At 55.1% G+C, this 16332-nt stretch overlaps 1 protein-coding gene across 4 annotated transcripts in view; it reads right to left on the bottom strand.

The window, feature by feature from the left end:
• PAX3 (paired box 3) overlaps positions 1 to 12088 on the bottom strand; it is a 61400-nt gene extending 49312 nt beyond the window's left edge. For 3 of the 4 annotated variants that reach the window (XM_065748610.1, XM_065748608.1, XM_065748611.1), the window contains exons 1-4: positions 12004 to 12088; positions 11551 to 11786; positions 10558 to 10687; positions 10124 to 10258 (exon numbers count right to left, since the gene is read on the bottom strand). In XM_065748610.1, coding sequence (XP_065604682.1) covers positions 10124 to 10258; positions 10558 to 10687; positions 11551 to 11786; positions 12004 to 12088 — 586 coding nt within the window. The remainder of the gene's footprint in view (positions 1 to 10123; positions 10259 to 10557; positions 10688 to 11550; positions 11787 to 12003) is intronic. The other variant, XM_065748609.1, reaches the window with a different exon arrangement.
• Between the last annotated feature and the right edge of the window lie 4244 nt (positions 12089 to 16332).

The following is a 16332-nucleotide window of genomic DNA, read 5'->3' on the forward strand; positions in this document are numbered from 1 at the left end:
CTCTGCCCGGGCTCCAGTTCACATTGGTGTACATCTGCACAGGTGTGACACCCCAGGCAGGAGGCAGAGCATCACCCCGAGCCCTGTCACAGCTAGCCAGTGCTACACAGCTCCAGCTCTTAAGTGCTCTACCACTGGCGCTGAGCACTTCCCTCCCTCAATTTCTAGGATTAAACTAGAAGAACAAAAAGGATAAAAATACATTTATCTAGCACTTTCCTACCAGGGATGTCAAATGCCATTTTATAAAAAATAAATTATTTGAGGATAACAATACAGAGATAATCACGTTCAGAAATATTACACTCAGATACCAAGAGCTGGAAAATAACTTAGTTCCCACTTACACAGACCATTTCTAAAGGCTTCCCAGCCTGCAGAGTTCTGAGCTCTGTGCAGCTGATGCAAAAAGCAACAAGCAAAGCTGCTGCAGGAAGAGGCTGTCAGCCCAGAACAGGACCAGAACCCAGAGCACTCCTTTTTCCTTTACTTCTGAAAAACTAAAATCCCACTGACAACACCGTACCAAATCCAAACCCAACACCCGATTTTTATTTCTAATTCCCATTTCTTCTTCTTCTTCTTTTTTTTTTTCCAAAATGTAAGATACATTAATTGTAATGGATTGTTCACAGATGTGATTTTTGGAGATTTAGATGGCATTACACCATCCTTTCAACACAGCAAAAAAAAAAAAAACATTTTAGGCTGTAAAACAACGGCCATTCAGATCAGTATGTTCTACTATTGCATCCATGTCCACTCTGTAGTCCCTGCTGAATACAGGCACTGTGCTTCTCTGCTGACCTAACTTCTCTCAGTAATGAATCTGAACTCATCTGCAATCCTCAGTGCAGTACTTACCCACCTTCTCATAGAAATTTTCCATAGAAATCTGAGTTGGCTAGCTTAAATTTGCTGCTTTTCACCAGGAAGCTGTTACCTCAGGCTATCACCTCAGAGCAGCCCATACATGTGCCCATGCACATTGCAGCTGTGGCAGTGCTCAGCAGGTCATCTGCTTCCAACCCAAACCTCACATTAGCCACTTTCTTCCAGTAGCCTGGCTGACGTCAAGGACACCCAAACACGTTTAATGGCTTGAGCTAAACAAATGCATGCAAAAAGGTCTTCCACCTCACCTTGAAGTTTTGTTCTCCATTTCTGGAGCCATCAATGCAAACTACTGAAAACCAAGGTGTTCTGTTTCCACACCAAACAGAGAGTTAACTGGGTGAGCAATGGGATGAAGCTATCCTGGCTCAGCAAGATGCCCCAGACAGGAGCACAGAGCAGGAGCACAGCCCAGCAGCACCTCCATCACCTGTCCTTTTGCAGGACTGAAACCAAACCAGCACCAAGTGCACTCCACAAGGACAGCACATTGCAGCCTCCTCCAATGCTGCCTGCCTCTGCCATCCACTTCCTTGCCACCTCACACAGCTTCCCACCCCACACCGCTCCCAGCAACAGAGAGGTGAGACTCTGCCTTCAGAAACAAGCAGCACAGGTTGTTTGATGGGACAGCCCAGCAGGTGTGTGAGCTACGAGGGACGGAGCGGCTCAGCTGGTGCCCCAAGCACACCGCCCATTGCCTCCTGTGCCGCTGCCCAGCATCAGCTCTCACCTCAGGGAAACCTACAGGGAACAGGGCAGCCTGATGGTTTTTCCTTTGTCTTTTTGAAGCTCTTCCGTGGCTGACTGATGCTCGCCCATACAGAACTGGAAGAAAAGCCCTCCATTGTGCCGTGCTTTCCACTAAGTGTATTATTCTCCAGACAAAAGCTCCTGAGTCTAACTTTTAAACACACCTCTCTCAGGGTGTACTGGTCCTAAGCCATTAAATCATTCGCTCATTACAAAAAAAATAAAATAAATAAAAAAAAAAAAAGACAGCTTTTTCCCCAAGGCACCTACTTTACCATTAGCTCTTGGTATTACTTCTGCAAACAGACAGCAGCGAGCAGCAGAACTGCCGTTCCCACCCTGGGAACGCTGTGCTTTCCCCAGCTCGGCTGGGCACGAAGCTCCCTCCTGCTTTCAGACCGCTGCTGACAGAGTTTGAAATCACACCAAAGCAGCCTGTCTCTAACCCCTGTACCAAATGCCCCCACAGAAGTGTGTTCCCCTCTGCAGGAAGATTTTGAAAGCAGCAGTTTCAGTGTAGAAATACTATCAATTTACATGTTTTAAATGCTTGTATTGATTTTTGTCTCCTCCTCTGCCTCGCTCATATTTCTATCTTTATGAGGGCTTTAGTAAAACATTCAATTAGAAAAAAATAATAATAGAAATAAAGTGCTTTAAGCAGCTCTGCAGAAGTTTTATGTCTTTACTGACTGCAACCCCGCGCTAGAAGCGAACAGTCTGTACCCAGTTGTAACCACACAGATTTCAAGCACCAAACACTTGCTCGGACCAAAGACCATTTGCATATATCATTCAGTACATTTTCCACAGCACATGTTTGAAAACAACTGCAGCTATCTACAGGCAGCCCAGCAACAAGTTCATCCTGGTAATTGCTGTGCTCCACTGATCACACCACGGCTCAGCTCTCACATGAGGTCAGTGCCTCTCCATGGAAGAGAACATCATTCACTGAGCTTGCAGTTTCAGCAGACGATCCTGCACAACTCTTGCCTTCTGCATCCCAGACACTTGGAAATACCATTCAGGGCAGAAATTACATCGTTCTCATCTCAAATGAGCAAAGATGCACAGAGACAGGATTTGCCCAAACGAGAGCAGCTGACACAGCCACCGCACATCCTACACTCCAGCCCTTCCCCACTGCACACACTGCCTGGATGGATGCACAGCAAAAGAAGGAAAAAAAATAGTAACATCCCAGCAAGAAGCAGCATTCCCTTCATGCTGGGGGAGCTGGGACGGAGCAGGGGGAGCACCCCCATCCCAGGGGTCCGTGTAGGCACTTCAGAACAGCTCTCAGGCAGCCTCTTTCCCATTGTTGTGGGCACTGCAGCACCCACCACAGCAACAGCATGAGCAGCCAACCACAGTGCCTCCTACAGAGCATGGAGTGAGCCGGGAGCATCCGGAGTGCCCCACCCCGGATCACTGTTCTGTGTGGCTGCAGTGCCAGCTGGACACTGGGTGTATTTGGGATTTCTTCAGCATCTGCTCTACGCTTTTACCTCTGTTATACTCTCCCAGGGCTGACACAGCCATTCTGATGTCAGATTGAGAGACATGCCATCAGCCATCACCCCAACTTCTGCACTGCCAGTGCAGTGTGGTGACTTTGAGCCCCGCTTCGCATTAAGTAAGCTCTTTCCAGCTGAGGAATCTCTGAGTCTGGAGCACGGCCCCAATGTGCTGGTTGCACCCATTGGTGGTGCTGCCCCAGGGGAACCCGCAGGGCATTTGTCATCTGTGGCATTCACTGCACAAATCCTTAACAGAGGAACAGATTGCACTGATTCCCAGTGGTTTCCTGCTAGCATTTTCCTGTTCCACAGGTCGTGGCAAAGAGCGGGGTTAAGCCATACACCACATGCATAACTGCTACCACAAACACCCAGACCAGGAGCATGCCGTGCCCTTCCCTGCACATGCTACAAAAACCTGCAGACCTTCTTCCCAAGCAGCACGCTGAGGAGGCTCAGTGCCCACCCACACGAACAGCTGGCTGCTTGTGTGGGCAGCCCTCCCTCAGACAGCTCAGCACCCACCAGAGCTATCCAGGGGACGCTGCTGTAGCTCTGCTCGCATGCCAGCTGCAGCCCTCCAGCTGCAGCCCTCCAGCTGCAGGAGTTCCCTGTCCCACAGCAGGGGAGGGGACAACTGCGTCACAGCCACCACCAAGAGGGAACCTCTGCAGCACTGCTCATTAAATAAGGTGTGTGAGGTCTGTCGGCTCAGAGCTGCAATCTGTGTGGTACAGGCAATTTTGAAGCCAAATCCAACATGAGCACATCATGAATGTAAGCATCCTTAAGGTGGGTCCATATATGGACGCATGCATGACAAATGCTGGTCACACTTGGCAGAAAGTTTACATCCAGGCACAAATCCGTATCAGCAAAACATCAGAAAGCAGAACAGAGCACACATCACTGCCCTCCCCACAGCTCCCACTGAAACCAGCAAGCTGTGTCTGCGCACTGTGTGGAAAACTGAACCTGTGATGCTTCCAAAGAACAGTAACTGCTGTTCTGGGGCTACATGCCTTCTTAAGGAGCTGGGCACTCACAAAGCACACACAGGCTGACACCTCATTCAGACAAAATGAAAACAGAGCATTTAAGAAAGAATGAGAAACGGATGACTAAAAGTAATCTTTTGCGACTCTCACTCCACTGATTCTCTTCACAGCACCTGAAACTCAGGCACGCACACCAGATGCCAGCCAGGAGGGGCTCTCCAGCCCTGCCCAGCTCTCAGCCCCCGTGTGCAGAGCTCCACTAGTGCCCGGGGCAGCAGCCCCTCCCACTCACAGACCTCCACCCAGCTGAGATCCCACAGCACCAGCACTGGCCGACACGATGCATCCAAACTGCACAGCCTGCTCTGCTGCAGGGCTGCTGGGACACATTTTGTTATCTGTAAAGTACAGCTTTTGGTAGAGTGAGAAGGAGCCGATCCCATGTGCTCCTACTCACCCTGCAGCACGGATTTGGTTCTCTCCACAGTCTGGGAAGTGACAGTACAACTATTGCTGCTGCAGCTGAACTCTGTAAAACAACAGCAAAGGAAGCACAGAGACTCTGGATTGCTGGGACACTCTGTGCCAAGTGCCCAGCCCCCTCCAAGCCAAACTCTCTTTCAGCAGCGGCCCCTGGCCATTTATCTTTCCAATTTAGTTCAGAAAAAACCAATATTTTTCCAACTACACCCATCCAAAAAATTACATGCAACCAAATCATTAAGATTCAGTGAGATACCATGTGTTTTACCCACTGTTCTAGCAACATTTCTGCACGCTCCATTCTAAAAACAGTGATTCACACAAATGCAAACCCAACAGCGCTCAACAAAATTCCCCTGCAAGACTGTGGACAGTGCACACGCATTCAGCAGACCACGCAGAATAAGGACTCCACCCACGTTTCACATCTCATTAAAGACAATTTGGCCATTAATCCATAAGGGTTTAGGAGCAAAGAAGGATTTTCCAGGACAGATAAACTGCAGCGATCCCTTTGATCCCAGAGGTTAAGCATCGATTACAATGGGAGATGAACCACGCGGGGCAGAACGGTGCCCTTTCCATCTGCAACAATGGCATCGCAAACACCACTTAATCAATATTTGGCCAGCGACACTACAGACTGCCTTTTCAGATTTTAATTCCTGGTTGTAAAACAACTGCAGGGCAACCAGCGAGATAAGACACTGCACTGACTGCTTAATTGCCTTTTACTGTCCCACTCGTTATATATGCACATCGGTAATCGCTCCAAACCGTTATTTCCCAGCGAACAAACGACCTGTCGGCAGCACATCAAACCCCACCAACCAAACTATCTCAGTGCCCGACACACAGTGCCCCTAATGTGCCCATGGTGAGTTTAATTTCATTACTTTTCACTCCGTTTTCATTTCCTAGGGGTCTGATTTGAGGTGAATTAGTGCAGCAGCACAGGGCAGGAACACTGCGGGGAATGGGAGCAGTGTGAGCTTCGTGGTGAGCTCCGTTCCCATACACTAGGCAGAGCATGGTGTGTCTGGGGAATGCTGGGACGGATCCTGCATTTTTATTTGTACATGCTCCTCTCTCTGTAGCCACACATGTGTGTTAGATAGGATTTAAAGTGACATTTACATGAAGAAATCCGCACTGAGAGGAGCGCTGTGATTTATTGCTTTGCGTTTCACTCAATTTCTCCTTAAATTAACCAGAGAGCACTTTGTAGTTCTGCTCCATTTCCCAACGCAGTTTTATTACACAGCCCCAGGGACCTGTGATAATTTATCACTATCAACTTTACGGGCTCCTCTCGCCTCAGCCTCATTCCAGCCCTTATCAATAAGAGAACTTAACACAGAAGTCATCAGAACTGAACCCTCCTCGTGTCAGAGTCAGATAAAAGCATACAACAGAAAAGTACTGCTTGGAAACAGACCCAAAAAGGAATCCGTTGTAAGGATTTCATCAGCATCAACTCTTAATTTCAGCATTAATCACTAGTTAATTTTGTATCTAATTAAAATCTCTGGCTATCTGTTGATGCCATCACTGCCAGTGCACAAGCAGCTGCTGACATCCCCATCCCACCGAGCCCGGCCACCACAGCACTCTCACCCTGAGCCCAGGGCAATGGCTCTGAGCAGAACGTGGATTTGGGCCCCAGTCCTGCCCTGTCCATGGGAATAATGCACACGTGAATGGCCCCTTCCAGTGGGGCTTCTCACATCCCATGGGGCACACACAGCCACCCCAAAACCCACCTCACAGCCTGAGCTCTGCTGGGGTGCCTTCCTGCTGATGGCAACAATTTGGCAATCACAAGACCAGGGACAAAAAACACAGTTTAGAAGCAAGCTCCTCAGCCTCTTGCCCCAGTCCTTTCAGAATAATACAGTCTTAGTTTAACCAATTAAGAGTTTCAGTGCAATCCAATCAGATGCAAGCTTGGGTACAAACTCAGGTAAATGCATGAGAAGCAATCCTGGTATTTCCTGAAGTAAGGTTTGCCCTTGCTCTCAGTGCCTGAGCTCAGAGAAACAGGGCACGGTGTGCCCAGCAGTTTTGCTGCAACTTTGGGAACTACTCCTGAGTTGGTCAGGTGCCCAAACACAGGTGAGATCCCCACATCAGGGGGGCCTGGTGCAGCTTTGTGTCACTTCAAGGGCTGCAGCCAGGACGAGGAGCACCTGGGTCTGAGGGGAGCTCCCCACAGGGCAGAGATGGCAATCCTCCTCTCCATCAGCTGCCGTAGCAGTTTGGCAGCGTTGATAACCCCAAGGGGCTGCAGGCACTGAGCAGCCCTCCTCGCAGCACGCGCCAGCCCTGTGCCCTCCGGAGCGCGTGGCACTGCCTCACAGCCCGCGCATCAAGTCGTGATTGTAACACTGCGTCTAAATATTTAAGCTGGGGCCGGTGGTCGCGTGTCCCACGCACAGGCAGCATCTGTCCTCTAATTCCATTACAGCGCACAGCAGAAATGCTTTTCTCCCCAAACTCACAAACAGGAACAGCATCGCTCAGCGGAGCAGAGCGGCGGCCGAGCTGCTGAGCAGCGCTTTGTGCTGAGGCTCTTTTTTCTACACCCCCTCCCCAAGCTCCCCACATGCACACAAAAATAGGGATGGTGCCGAAATTGTATTAATGTGAGCCTCGGGCACAGAGAGAAAGAAAAAAAAAAAGAAAGAAAAGAGGAAGGGGAGGGGGAGGGGGGAGGGCTTGGTGCGAGATGAAAGTGGAAGGAAAGAAAGGAGGCAATTTAGCCTGCTGCAGCCTGAATCGCTCCGGGAGCGGCGCTGGGGATGAGTAGGGCCCTTTCTGCGGGCGCATGACTGGGGGAGGATCCGCGGGACGGGGCCCGGGGGCCAATTCCGGCCGCGAACAGAGCCCCTTTGAGGCCGGGCCCGGCGCGGCGCTCCCAGCAGCGGGCACACAGCGGCCGTGGGATGCGAGTTCCGAGGGCTCCCTCCCCGCAGCCCTCGTTCTAAAAATAGGCCCCCCGTGCCATATAAAGGCGCAGAGGTTTCTCCTTCATGTGCTCTCTTTACGGTTTGGGCAGTTAAGAAAAACGTATCGTGCCCACAGAAAAACAGATGGGCTGTGAAAGAGCCATGATCGGGGTGGGAATAAGGTGCCGTGACAGCCAAGTCGTGTTCTAAACCCATGCCCCAGATCGGGGCAAAGGACAGCACCAGCAGAGCAGTAGTGCAGCACATGTAGCATCTGCCAGGAAAGCCAGAGAGCAAGATTAAGTGCCTGTAAAGAGCAGCAGCAGAGGAAGAAGCCCCGAGCCAGGTGAGGTGCCGCCTGCCACGTGGTTTTTAAAATGCTGTTTCTCTCTTAATCTATGATCCCACTGCTGCAGTAATGCGCCAGATCCCATTCGGGGAAACAGCTGCATTTAAAGTCACCAGAACTGCTTCATTTAATTCCAGCCAAGCCAAGACCTGCATCATCCATGTGCTTGGAGAGTAGGGGACACTGCCCCCCATCACCCCACAGCCCCTGTGCCACCCCAGGCACATGCACAGCTCACGCCACAGAGCAACACAGCACACCACACTCCTCCCACTCCACAGCACTGCAGTGCTGATCACATCACTGTCCTGGGTTCAACTTGTTCCATCCCTTGAAAGTAGTGCTGTCACCCAGCACCACACACAGCCACCACCACCACAGCACCCACAGCCCAACACAGTGAGAAGCACCGGGCTGGGCACCTGTGTGGGCAGAGTAGAGCCTTCACTCTTCTGTTGACAATGAGTTGAACTCTTCTTTTTTGCCAGGGGAGGCAAACCCATTTTAGGGCTATTTTGCTCCCACAATGAGCTCTCTGCTGTGATGCTCCTATAGCATTCAATAAGAGCAAGGCACACACACAGTTAACAACTTCTCTCTAACAACAGCACCCTCACTGTAGCACATCAGCCACCCGATAACAAAGTGAAGCAACAGGATAATGGGGATAAGCAGGAGTAGCTACAGGGAGAGCTGACCCTCCCTCCCCACTGCCAAACCATACTGAGCTGAGACAGAGCAGAGTTACAGGCACACGAACATCCCACATGCTCACCCAGCCCACAAGCACAGGGTGGTATGGCCCCATCCATTCAAGGGAATCTTGCCATTAATTGAACTTAAAGGAAGAAAAACCAGGCACTCATGCCAGCAGAAAGCCAAGGAGAAGGCACACAGGGGGAAGGAAGCAACCCAGGCACAGGTCCCCCCTTCCCCATGGGGCAGCTCCAGCTCAGGTGCAGGGGATCCCCAGGGCCCAGACCCAGCCATAAGGTCAGAGACCCCCAAAGAGCAGAGTCACAGCCTGAGGTTTTATCACGGTTTCCTATCTGCTGTTTTTAATCTCTACTGAGAAGTTCAGGAAGGCTGAACAGCTCACTGTTAGATAACAACTGAGGCACCAAGATCAGCGTTTTCCCCTCAGCACACAGCCCTCAGAGCAGCTCTCCATCACAGGAGGCACCGGGAGAACAGCCGTGTGCACGTGGAGGCACAGAGAGACACTCACACTGCACCCTGTGGATGATGGACCCCCCCATCAGCACCTCCTCAGTGTGTGTTACACGCATTCACACACAGTCACACGAAGATGGGGTTTTAAAGTGGAGCCTCAGAGTAACTTTGGGGAGTGCTCTCAGGTTTGTTCCTACAGTAGGAGGAAATAGCCTGCTTTAAAGAAAGGCTTTTTGCTGTCCTTCCTGACCGGTTCTCAGCACCCACAGATGTCTGGAATTACCACAAACATTCTGTAGGTACGAACAGCACTTTTTTTCACGGTGGAGAGTCCATAAAACTGTGTGGAGCATCAGCTATTAGGGGCTCATTGAATAATTCATCCCTCATTGCAAGCCCATAATGTCTTTTCTCGGCCTTTTGTGGGGCTGTTTTCTCTTCTTTTCTCCTTGAATTATAAAAAGGTTGCCTTCCTTTGTTCACATCAAGCTGCTGCTAGCTGGAGCTTTGTCTACGCAAAGCCAAAGTGTGAGTTTCAATGGACTCTCCCTTCTTTGTTTTCCAAGTTCATCTCCAAGTGTAGATTGTGTATAGAAGGCCTTCTTTGTAAAAGCTGGAGAAGTTGTACAAATGTTTGACCAGCTCATTTGGTACTTTTGTCTCGCCTTCCCAGCGCTGTGCCTGGCCGGGCCACCACTTCCAGCCCCAGCCCGGCCCGGCCCGGCCGCATCTCCACTGCCCCGACGGAGCCGTCACGGCCGTGTTCTGCAGCCCCCGGCCCGGCCCAGCACACACCAACACAGCACAGACTTTTCACAGCCTTTACAGAGAAGCACCGTAATGTGAGACCGCGGTCGCCAAGCAGAAGGTAGCCCCCCCCCAGCACAGAGCCGGCCCCCACCGCTCCCCCACACCTCTCCCGGCTCGGACCGGGCCTGGTCAGACCAGACGCCCCGCCAGAACCCCCCACTTCCCACCGCAGCTTCCGGGTGCGGGCATTACCTCTCTCGCTGAGGATGCCGTCGATGCTGTGCTTCGCCTTCTTGTCTCCTTCCTCCACCTCCTTCCTCTCCAGCTCGGCCTCCTCCTCCTCGCCTTTCCCGAACTTGCTCCGCAGGATGCGGCTGATGGAGCTCACTTCGGCGGGAGTGCGAAGCTGTGACCGCCGCTCCCCCGCGCCGAGCCCTGCTTCCGGCCGCTGCCGTCGGGGCCGCGCTGCCCTCCCGCAGGGTTGGCACCGCCCCGCGCCCCCCGTGTATTTTCCCCTGAGGCGATGAGAGCCCCCCGACACCGCCCGGACGCGGCCCCTCCGCCCCCTCCTGCCGGTTCCCCTCGCCCGCTGTGTAACCGAGCCCCCCGCGGAGCGTCCCCGGCTCCCGGCACGGCCGCCACAGGCCCCGTTCCCCCGGGCACGGAGCGGCCCGCGGTGCCCCTACCTGAGGGCACGGTGTTGCGGTCGCAAACGCCGTCCTTGAGCAGCCTGTCGCGGATCTCCCAGCTGAACATCCCCGCGTTCTCCCGCTTGTACTCCTCGATTTTCTTCTCCACGTCCGGCGTCGTCACCTGCTTCAGAGCACACGGGACGAGCGGGGGCTGTGCGGCGGCGGACCCCGGACTTTCCCGACCCCGCACGAACCTCCCGGGGCGGCCGCACGGCCCCGGGAGAAGCGCCCGAGAGTATGGAGGTGGCGGCGTTACCCGGGGAGGCGGAACGGCCCGAACCCTCGAGGGGGGACGGAGCCCCGCGAGGACAGCACCGAGTTGTGCGGGGACAGCGCGGGGTGCGAGCGGAGCTGTGCGTAGGGAGAGCTCCAGCGGAACGAAGTCCGCAGCTCCTTACGGAGAGCGGAGTGGGGGCGTCGGGGGGAACCGGGCACCGGGATGGGCCTGGAAAGGTCTCTTCGGTGGCCTCGGGGCTTTGAAATGAGGCCGAACTGAAATAAAACGCAGGCTGACCGGGCGGGGAGCGGCCCGCGCTCGGTCACGCTCCTGTACAAAAATCCGTCGTTTTCACACGAAAAAAGAAAGTTCGGGCGCCGCTACTTCGGTAACGACAAAGGGAAAAATCCAGTGAGCGACACTCAACGAAAACTCAGAAAGTTTCCTTCGCCTTGTGAGGAAAACATAAGGAAAGGAGAGGCAAAACTCGAGAGCGGGATCCGTGCCGCCCTCCGTTACTGTGAGTGCGAACTTTTTAGCGGCGCGGCCGTAAATACGCGCGGCTTTGGAAAAAGCACACAACGAGCCGACGTGCCGAGCGGGAAGCACCGCTCCGGGAGCCGCCCCTTCTCCCTCGCTCCGCTTCGGATTATTTCTTTTTAAAACACGATCATCTTTCCATATAAATAATAAATCCCCCCGCAATTGTTTTAAGCGCAGGACCGTGCCCGGGCGCGGCCCCTCGCCCCGTCCCGCGCTCCGGGGCTCACCTTGGGCTTGCTGCCGCCGATGGCTCCCGGGCGGATGGAGCCCGTCTCCTGGTAGCGGCAGAGGATTTTGGAGACGCAGCCGTGGGACACGCGCAGCTGCCGGGAGATGACACAGGGCCGGATGCCGTGGTGCGCCATCTCCACGATCTTGTGGCGGATATGGTTGGGCAGCGGCCGCCCGTTGATGAACACTCCTCCGAGCTGATTGACTCTGCCCTGGCCGAGAGGGGTAGAGACTGGACAAGAGGAGGAGAAAACGGCGTTAACGTCTCCTTCGGACCCCGCAGCCCCGCGGCGTTGCCGACACCTGTTGCGCCCAACAGGGGAGGACTTCCAGGACGGGACCCGAGGCCGAAGTTCCCGAAGTCCCCGCGTCCCCTTCCGACCTCCCCACGCGTTCCGCACCCCAACCTCTCCTCGCTCTCCGTCCGCCGCCCCTCCTCTCGCCCTCACCTTCCAACGGGAAGCCGCCGCGCGGGTAGCTCTGCCCGGCTCCGGGCCGCATCATCCTGGGCACGGCCCCGGCCAACGTGGTCATCGCGGCGGCACGGCGCGCTCCTGCCCAGGTGCCGCTGCGGGAGAGAGCGCCGTCAGAGCCGCCCCGCGGGGAGGGGACGCCGCCGGGGGCGGGGAAGGGCCGCTCCCCGCTGCCCCCTTTGTCGGTGACCCGCGCTGCCCCGCGCCGGGAGGGCCGGACCGGACCCCGCGGAGCCGGGAGCGGGGCGGGCGGGGCCGGGCGGGCGGCGGCGGAGTCCCGGGAGCGGGGGCTGTGGGGCCGCCTCCATTTATCGGCTCCGGACCCGGCGCGGCTCCGCGGCGGCGCCGCCGCGATTGGCCGCCACCGCCCGGCCCGGCCGCGCCGCCCCCGCTGATTGGGCGGGGAACGGGGCTCTCCCGCACCGCCGCTGCCCGGGGCGGCCCGGCCCGGCCGAGCATCGTCGGCCCCGCGGGGCTCCGTGCCCCGACGGCTCCGGGAGCGCGGCCGAGGGGCCCGCGCGTCGCGCATCGCTCCCCACCCTCGGGGTCCCGCTCCCGGCCCGGGTCGCGCAGAGCGCATTGTCCGAGGGGAAGACGAAAGGGAACGGCCGCCCCTCTCTTCTCCTACACCGCTATGACCTCCTCCCTCCCTTCTGTTTGTGTAGTTCGCGCCGCCCGGGAGCAGCACCTCCGGCCCAGTGCTGCGGACGGGCTGGGAGCACCGCCGCGGACCTCCGCTTTCACCGACGGACAGATGGATGGACGGGGCGGCCCCGCGCACCCCCGCGGCTGTGCCGTGCGCGAGGCGCCGCGCTCGGCCCCACCAACCAACGGGCGGTTGTTCCCAGGAATTTATTGTAGCATTCAGCCCGAAGTGCCGCAAAAAGAAAGGAGGTGACGTCCGCCCGGAGCCGGGCTGACCGCAGCAGGACATGACGCCAGGAGTGTTGTAAAGGCCGTCTGTCCTCAGAGAGGTACCATTGTGCGCGGCCCTTTATTTACAGCTCGGGAAGTGCCAGCGAGCTCGGCTCTGCGCTGTGAAGTGCCAGCCCGGCTTCCACTGCGCCCTTTATTTGCGATCCTCTATTCAGCGACTGTCACTCCCGAGCCTCGAGTTATTCAGGCCCTTAATCAATCAAAGGGATGAGAGTCGCTCAGGTTCCCCCCTTTGAAATAAAGGAAACAATGTTTTGTGCCGGGCCCGCGGCCGCTTCCCTGCGCGGTTCGGGTGCTCCCTCCGGGGCCGTGGGGCCCAGCGGCGGTGCGGCGGTCCCCGGCCCGGCCCGGCCCAGCCCGGCGCTGCGGGGAGCGGAGCGGGACGCGGTCCCTCGCTCCCTGACCCGCAGCATCAGCCTCAGCCCCGCCGGGACCCGCGCTCCACGGCCCCGATACTCTTTCCCGAGCATCAGAGCCGAGCGGGGCGGGCAGAAAAGTTCTACCATCGCCACGGAAGTGGTTGGTAAGAAAAGTTTGCGTAGCGGCGAGAGTCAGAGCCTATTTCCCCCCGCGCTGTGCGTTACCGAGCACCGCGGCGGTCGGAGCACCGAGCTCCGATCCTGCGGGACCCGGCCGCAGCCCGCGGCCGGAGCTCGGAAGCGGCTCCGAGTTTCAAGGCACCCTTTAGCTCGGGGGGGATATGAAAGTATTATTTAAAATAAATGCATCGATAAATAAATGAAAAAAAGAATCAAATCAAACCCGAAGTATTTAAACTTCGCTGTGAGCTCTCGGAGCACGGAGCGAGAAGTGGTGGCTCGGTTCCCGAGCGGCCCCGCAGCAGTTCCCCCGCCGTGCTCGGGGCAGCCGCGGAGCGCTCCCGCATCGTGCCCGCCGTACTCTGTGAGCCCCGCGGCCGCTTTCCTCGACGGAGCCCCCGGTCCCCGCTCCGCCGCCCCCGGCCCTGCGGCTCTCAGTGCCCCCCCGCCGCGAGCACCCACCTCGCCGGGGCCGCTGCCCACGCTACCAACCGGCGGCGGGACACGGCCGCATCCTCCGCGCGGAACTGCTGAAATCCGAAGGAAAAGATGAGCCCCGAGTGCCGGCCCCGCTCCTCCCTCCCCCCCTCGCCCCCCACCCCCATGTGACTGTCCTTGGGCCAGCGGAGATGATTTCACGGTGTTCCCGTAGAAATGGCTAAAAACGCTCCCGCTAATTACAGAGCTCTTCCAGGCCAGGTGCACTTTTAATTGGATTAGCGAGCGCTCGGTATGAAACCTGCGGCACATCGAATGGGCAGCGAAACTCGAGGCTGCTCGGGGCTGCGGCAGTTCGTTCTAAAACAGAACGTTGGAAATAAATCTATTACGTTCTTTCTGTGTTTACGCGCATACATTTATTTCTCGTGGAGGCGTTGGAGGGAATTCCACTTAGAACTATTTCCTGGGGAGGTGATGCGGGAGAAAGGCGCTGGGGTTTGTGAACAGGGACGTAAATGGGGGAGTGAAAACGAGAAGAGAAGAGAAGAGAAGAGAAGAGAAGAGAAGAGAAGAGAAGAGAAGAGAAGAGAAGAGAAGAGAAGAGAAGAGAAGAGAAGAGAAGAGAAGAGAAGAGATTAAGACAGAAGATGAGAAATTGAGACAGAAAAAGATTTATGAAAAGGAAAGAAGGAAGAAATAAAAGAGAAGGAAAGGAAAGGAAAGGAAAGGAAAGGAAAGGAAAGGAAAGGAAAGGAAAGGAAAGGAAAGGAAAAATCAAGGAGAGAAAAATAGAAGAGGAAAAAAAGAAAAAGAAAAAAAAAGGAAAACAGAGAATAGAAAGGAAAAGGGATGAAAATGGAAGAAAATAAAAACTTTTTCCAGCATAACGAGTGTGTAGCAGTGCCTGCTATTTCTGGCCGTGTCCCACGCTGCCCCCACAATAAACGCCACAACATAGCCTCTCTGGGGGCTGTGCACGGGCCCTGTGTGTCACACCCAGTGCCCGCTGCAGCTCTTCGCACAGCTCTCCCTCCTCCATACCCCCACAGAGCGGGCTGCTGTGCTGGGGCTGCCTTGCACTGCCCGGGCAGGGCCGCACTGCGGAGCGCAGTGTGCGGTGGGGCACGGGGCGCTGCGGGACGGGCAATGGGCGCTGCGGGTTTCCAGCAGCCGCCGTTCGCCCCCAGCACACTCTGCTCGATACAGCCCGTCCTGCACGCTGAGAAGAGGGGTGAGAGTTACATTCAGTTCGGAGCGAGTTTTTGGAAGAGAGTGACCTACATATGGCAGTGCGTGGGGAAATGGCACTGACATAAAAAAAAAGAGAAAGAAAAAAAAGAGGGAAGAGAAGGGAAAAGGAGGAAGGGAAGGGAAGGGAAGGGAAGGGAAGGGAAGGGAAGGGAAGGGAAGGGAAGGGAAGGGAAGGGAAGGGAAGGGAAGGGAAGGGAAGGGAAGGGAAGGGAAGGGAAGGGAAGGGAAGGGAAAAAGAAAAGAAAAGAAAAGAAAAGAAAAGAAAAGAAAAGAAAAGAAAAGAAAAGAAAAGAAAAGAAAAGAAAAGAAAAGAAAAGAAAAGAAAAGAAAAGAAAAGAAAAGAAAAGAAAAGAAAAGAAAAAAGAAAAGAAAAGAAAAAAAGAAAAGAAAAGAAAAGAAAAGAAAAGAAAAGAAAAGAAAAGAAAAGAAAAGAAAAGAAAAGAAAAAAGAAAAGAAGAGGAAAGAAGAGGAAAGGAGGAAAGAAAATAAGGAAGCAAGCTGAGTGTCGAGCAGTCGTTGCGGGGCCGCAGGCGCGGTGCAGGCCCCGCTCCGGGCCCGGCAGGAGATGACCCCGACAGCTGGAGCACCGCAGATCCGTCGGACACAGCTCCGCGGGCGGAGCGCGGCCGGGGCCGAGCGGAAGCGGAGCCCCTCCGTGCCGCGCTAACGCGTGCGGATCTCCGCGCTGTTTGGGCTCCGGAGGGGTCGCTCCGGGGTCCGCCCGTCCCGCAGAGCCGCCGGGAAGCACCGCCCCACAGCGGAACGCGGCCGTGGGAGAACACGTGCGGGTCCCGCCTGCACCGCACCACCCGCGGCCGCCTGCGGGGAGAGGAGCCCCGGCCGCGGGGCGGGAGGGTCCGTGCCGGCCCTGAGGGCACTTGGAGACAAGGGACAAGGAGCCCAAAGATTAATTGTTTTAAGGTTTTTTTCTTTCTTTTTTTTTTAATTATTATTATTTTGCTTTGCTTTTTTTTTTTTCTTTTTTTCTTTTGGTGGCAGAAACCCAATACTATTTGGCGAAAAAAGAAATGACCAGCGAAGGACCGGGGAGATTAACTTTTGGAAACTTATGAAATGTAATCTGCACGTCCAATCGATTCCCAGCATATCGGTTGAAAGGATAAAGATGCATATCTCC

Source organism: Cyrtonyx montezumae, unplaced genomic scaffold (assembly GCF_038088225.1).
Source record: "Cyrtonyx montezumae isolate F1298 unplaced genomic scaffold, pur_monq_1.0 scaffold_5, whole genome shotgun sequence".
In the NCBI taxonomy this organism is placed as follows: Eukaryota; Metazoa; Chordata; class Aves; order Galliformes; family Odontophoridae; genus Cyrtonyx; species Cyrtonyx montezumae.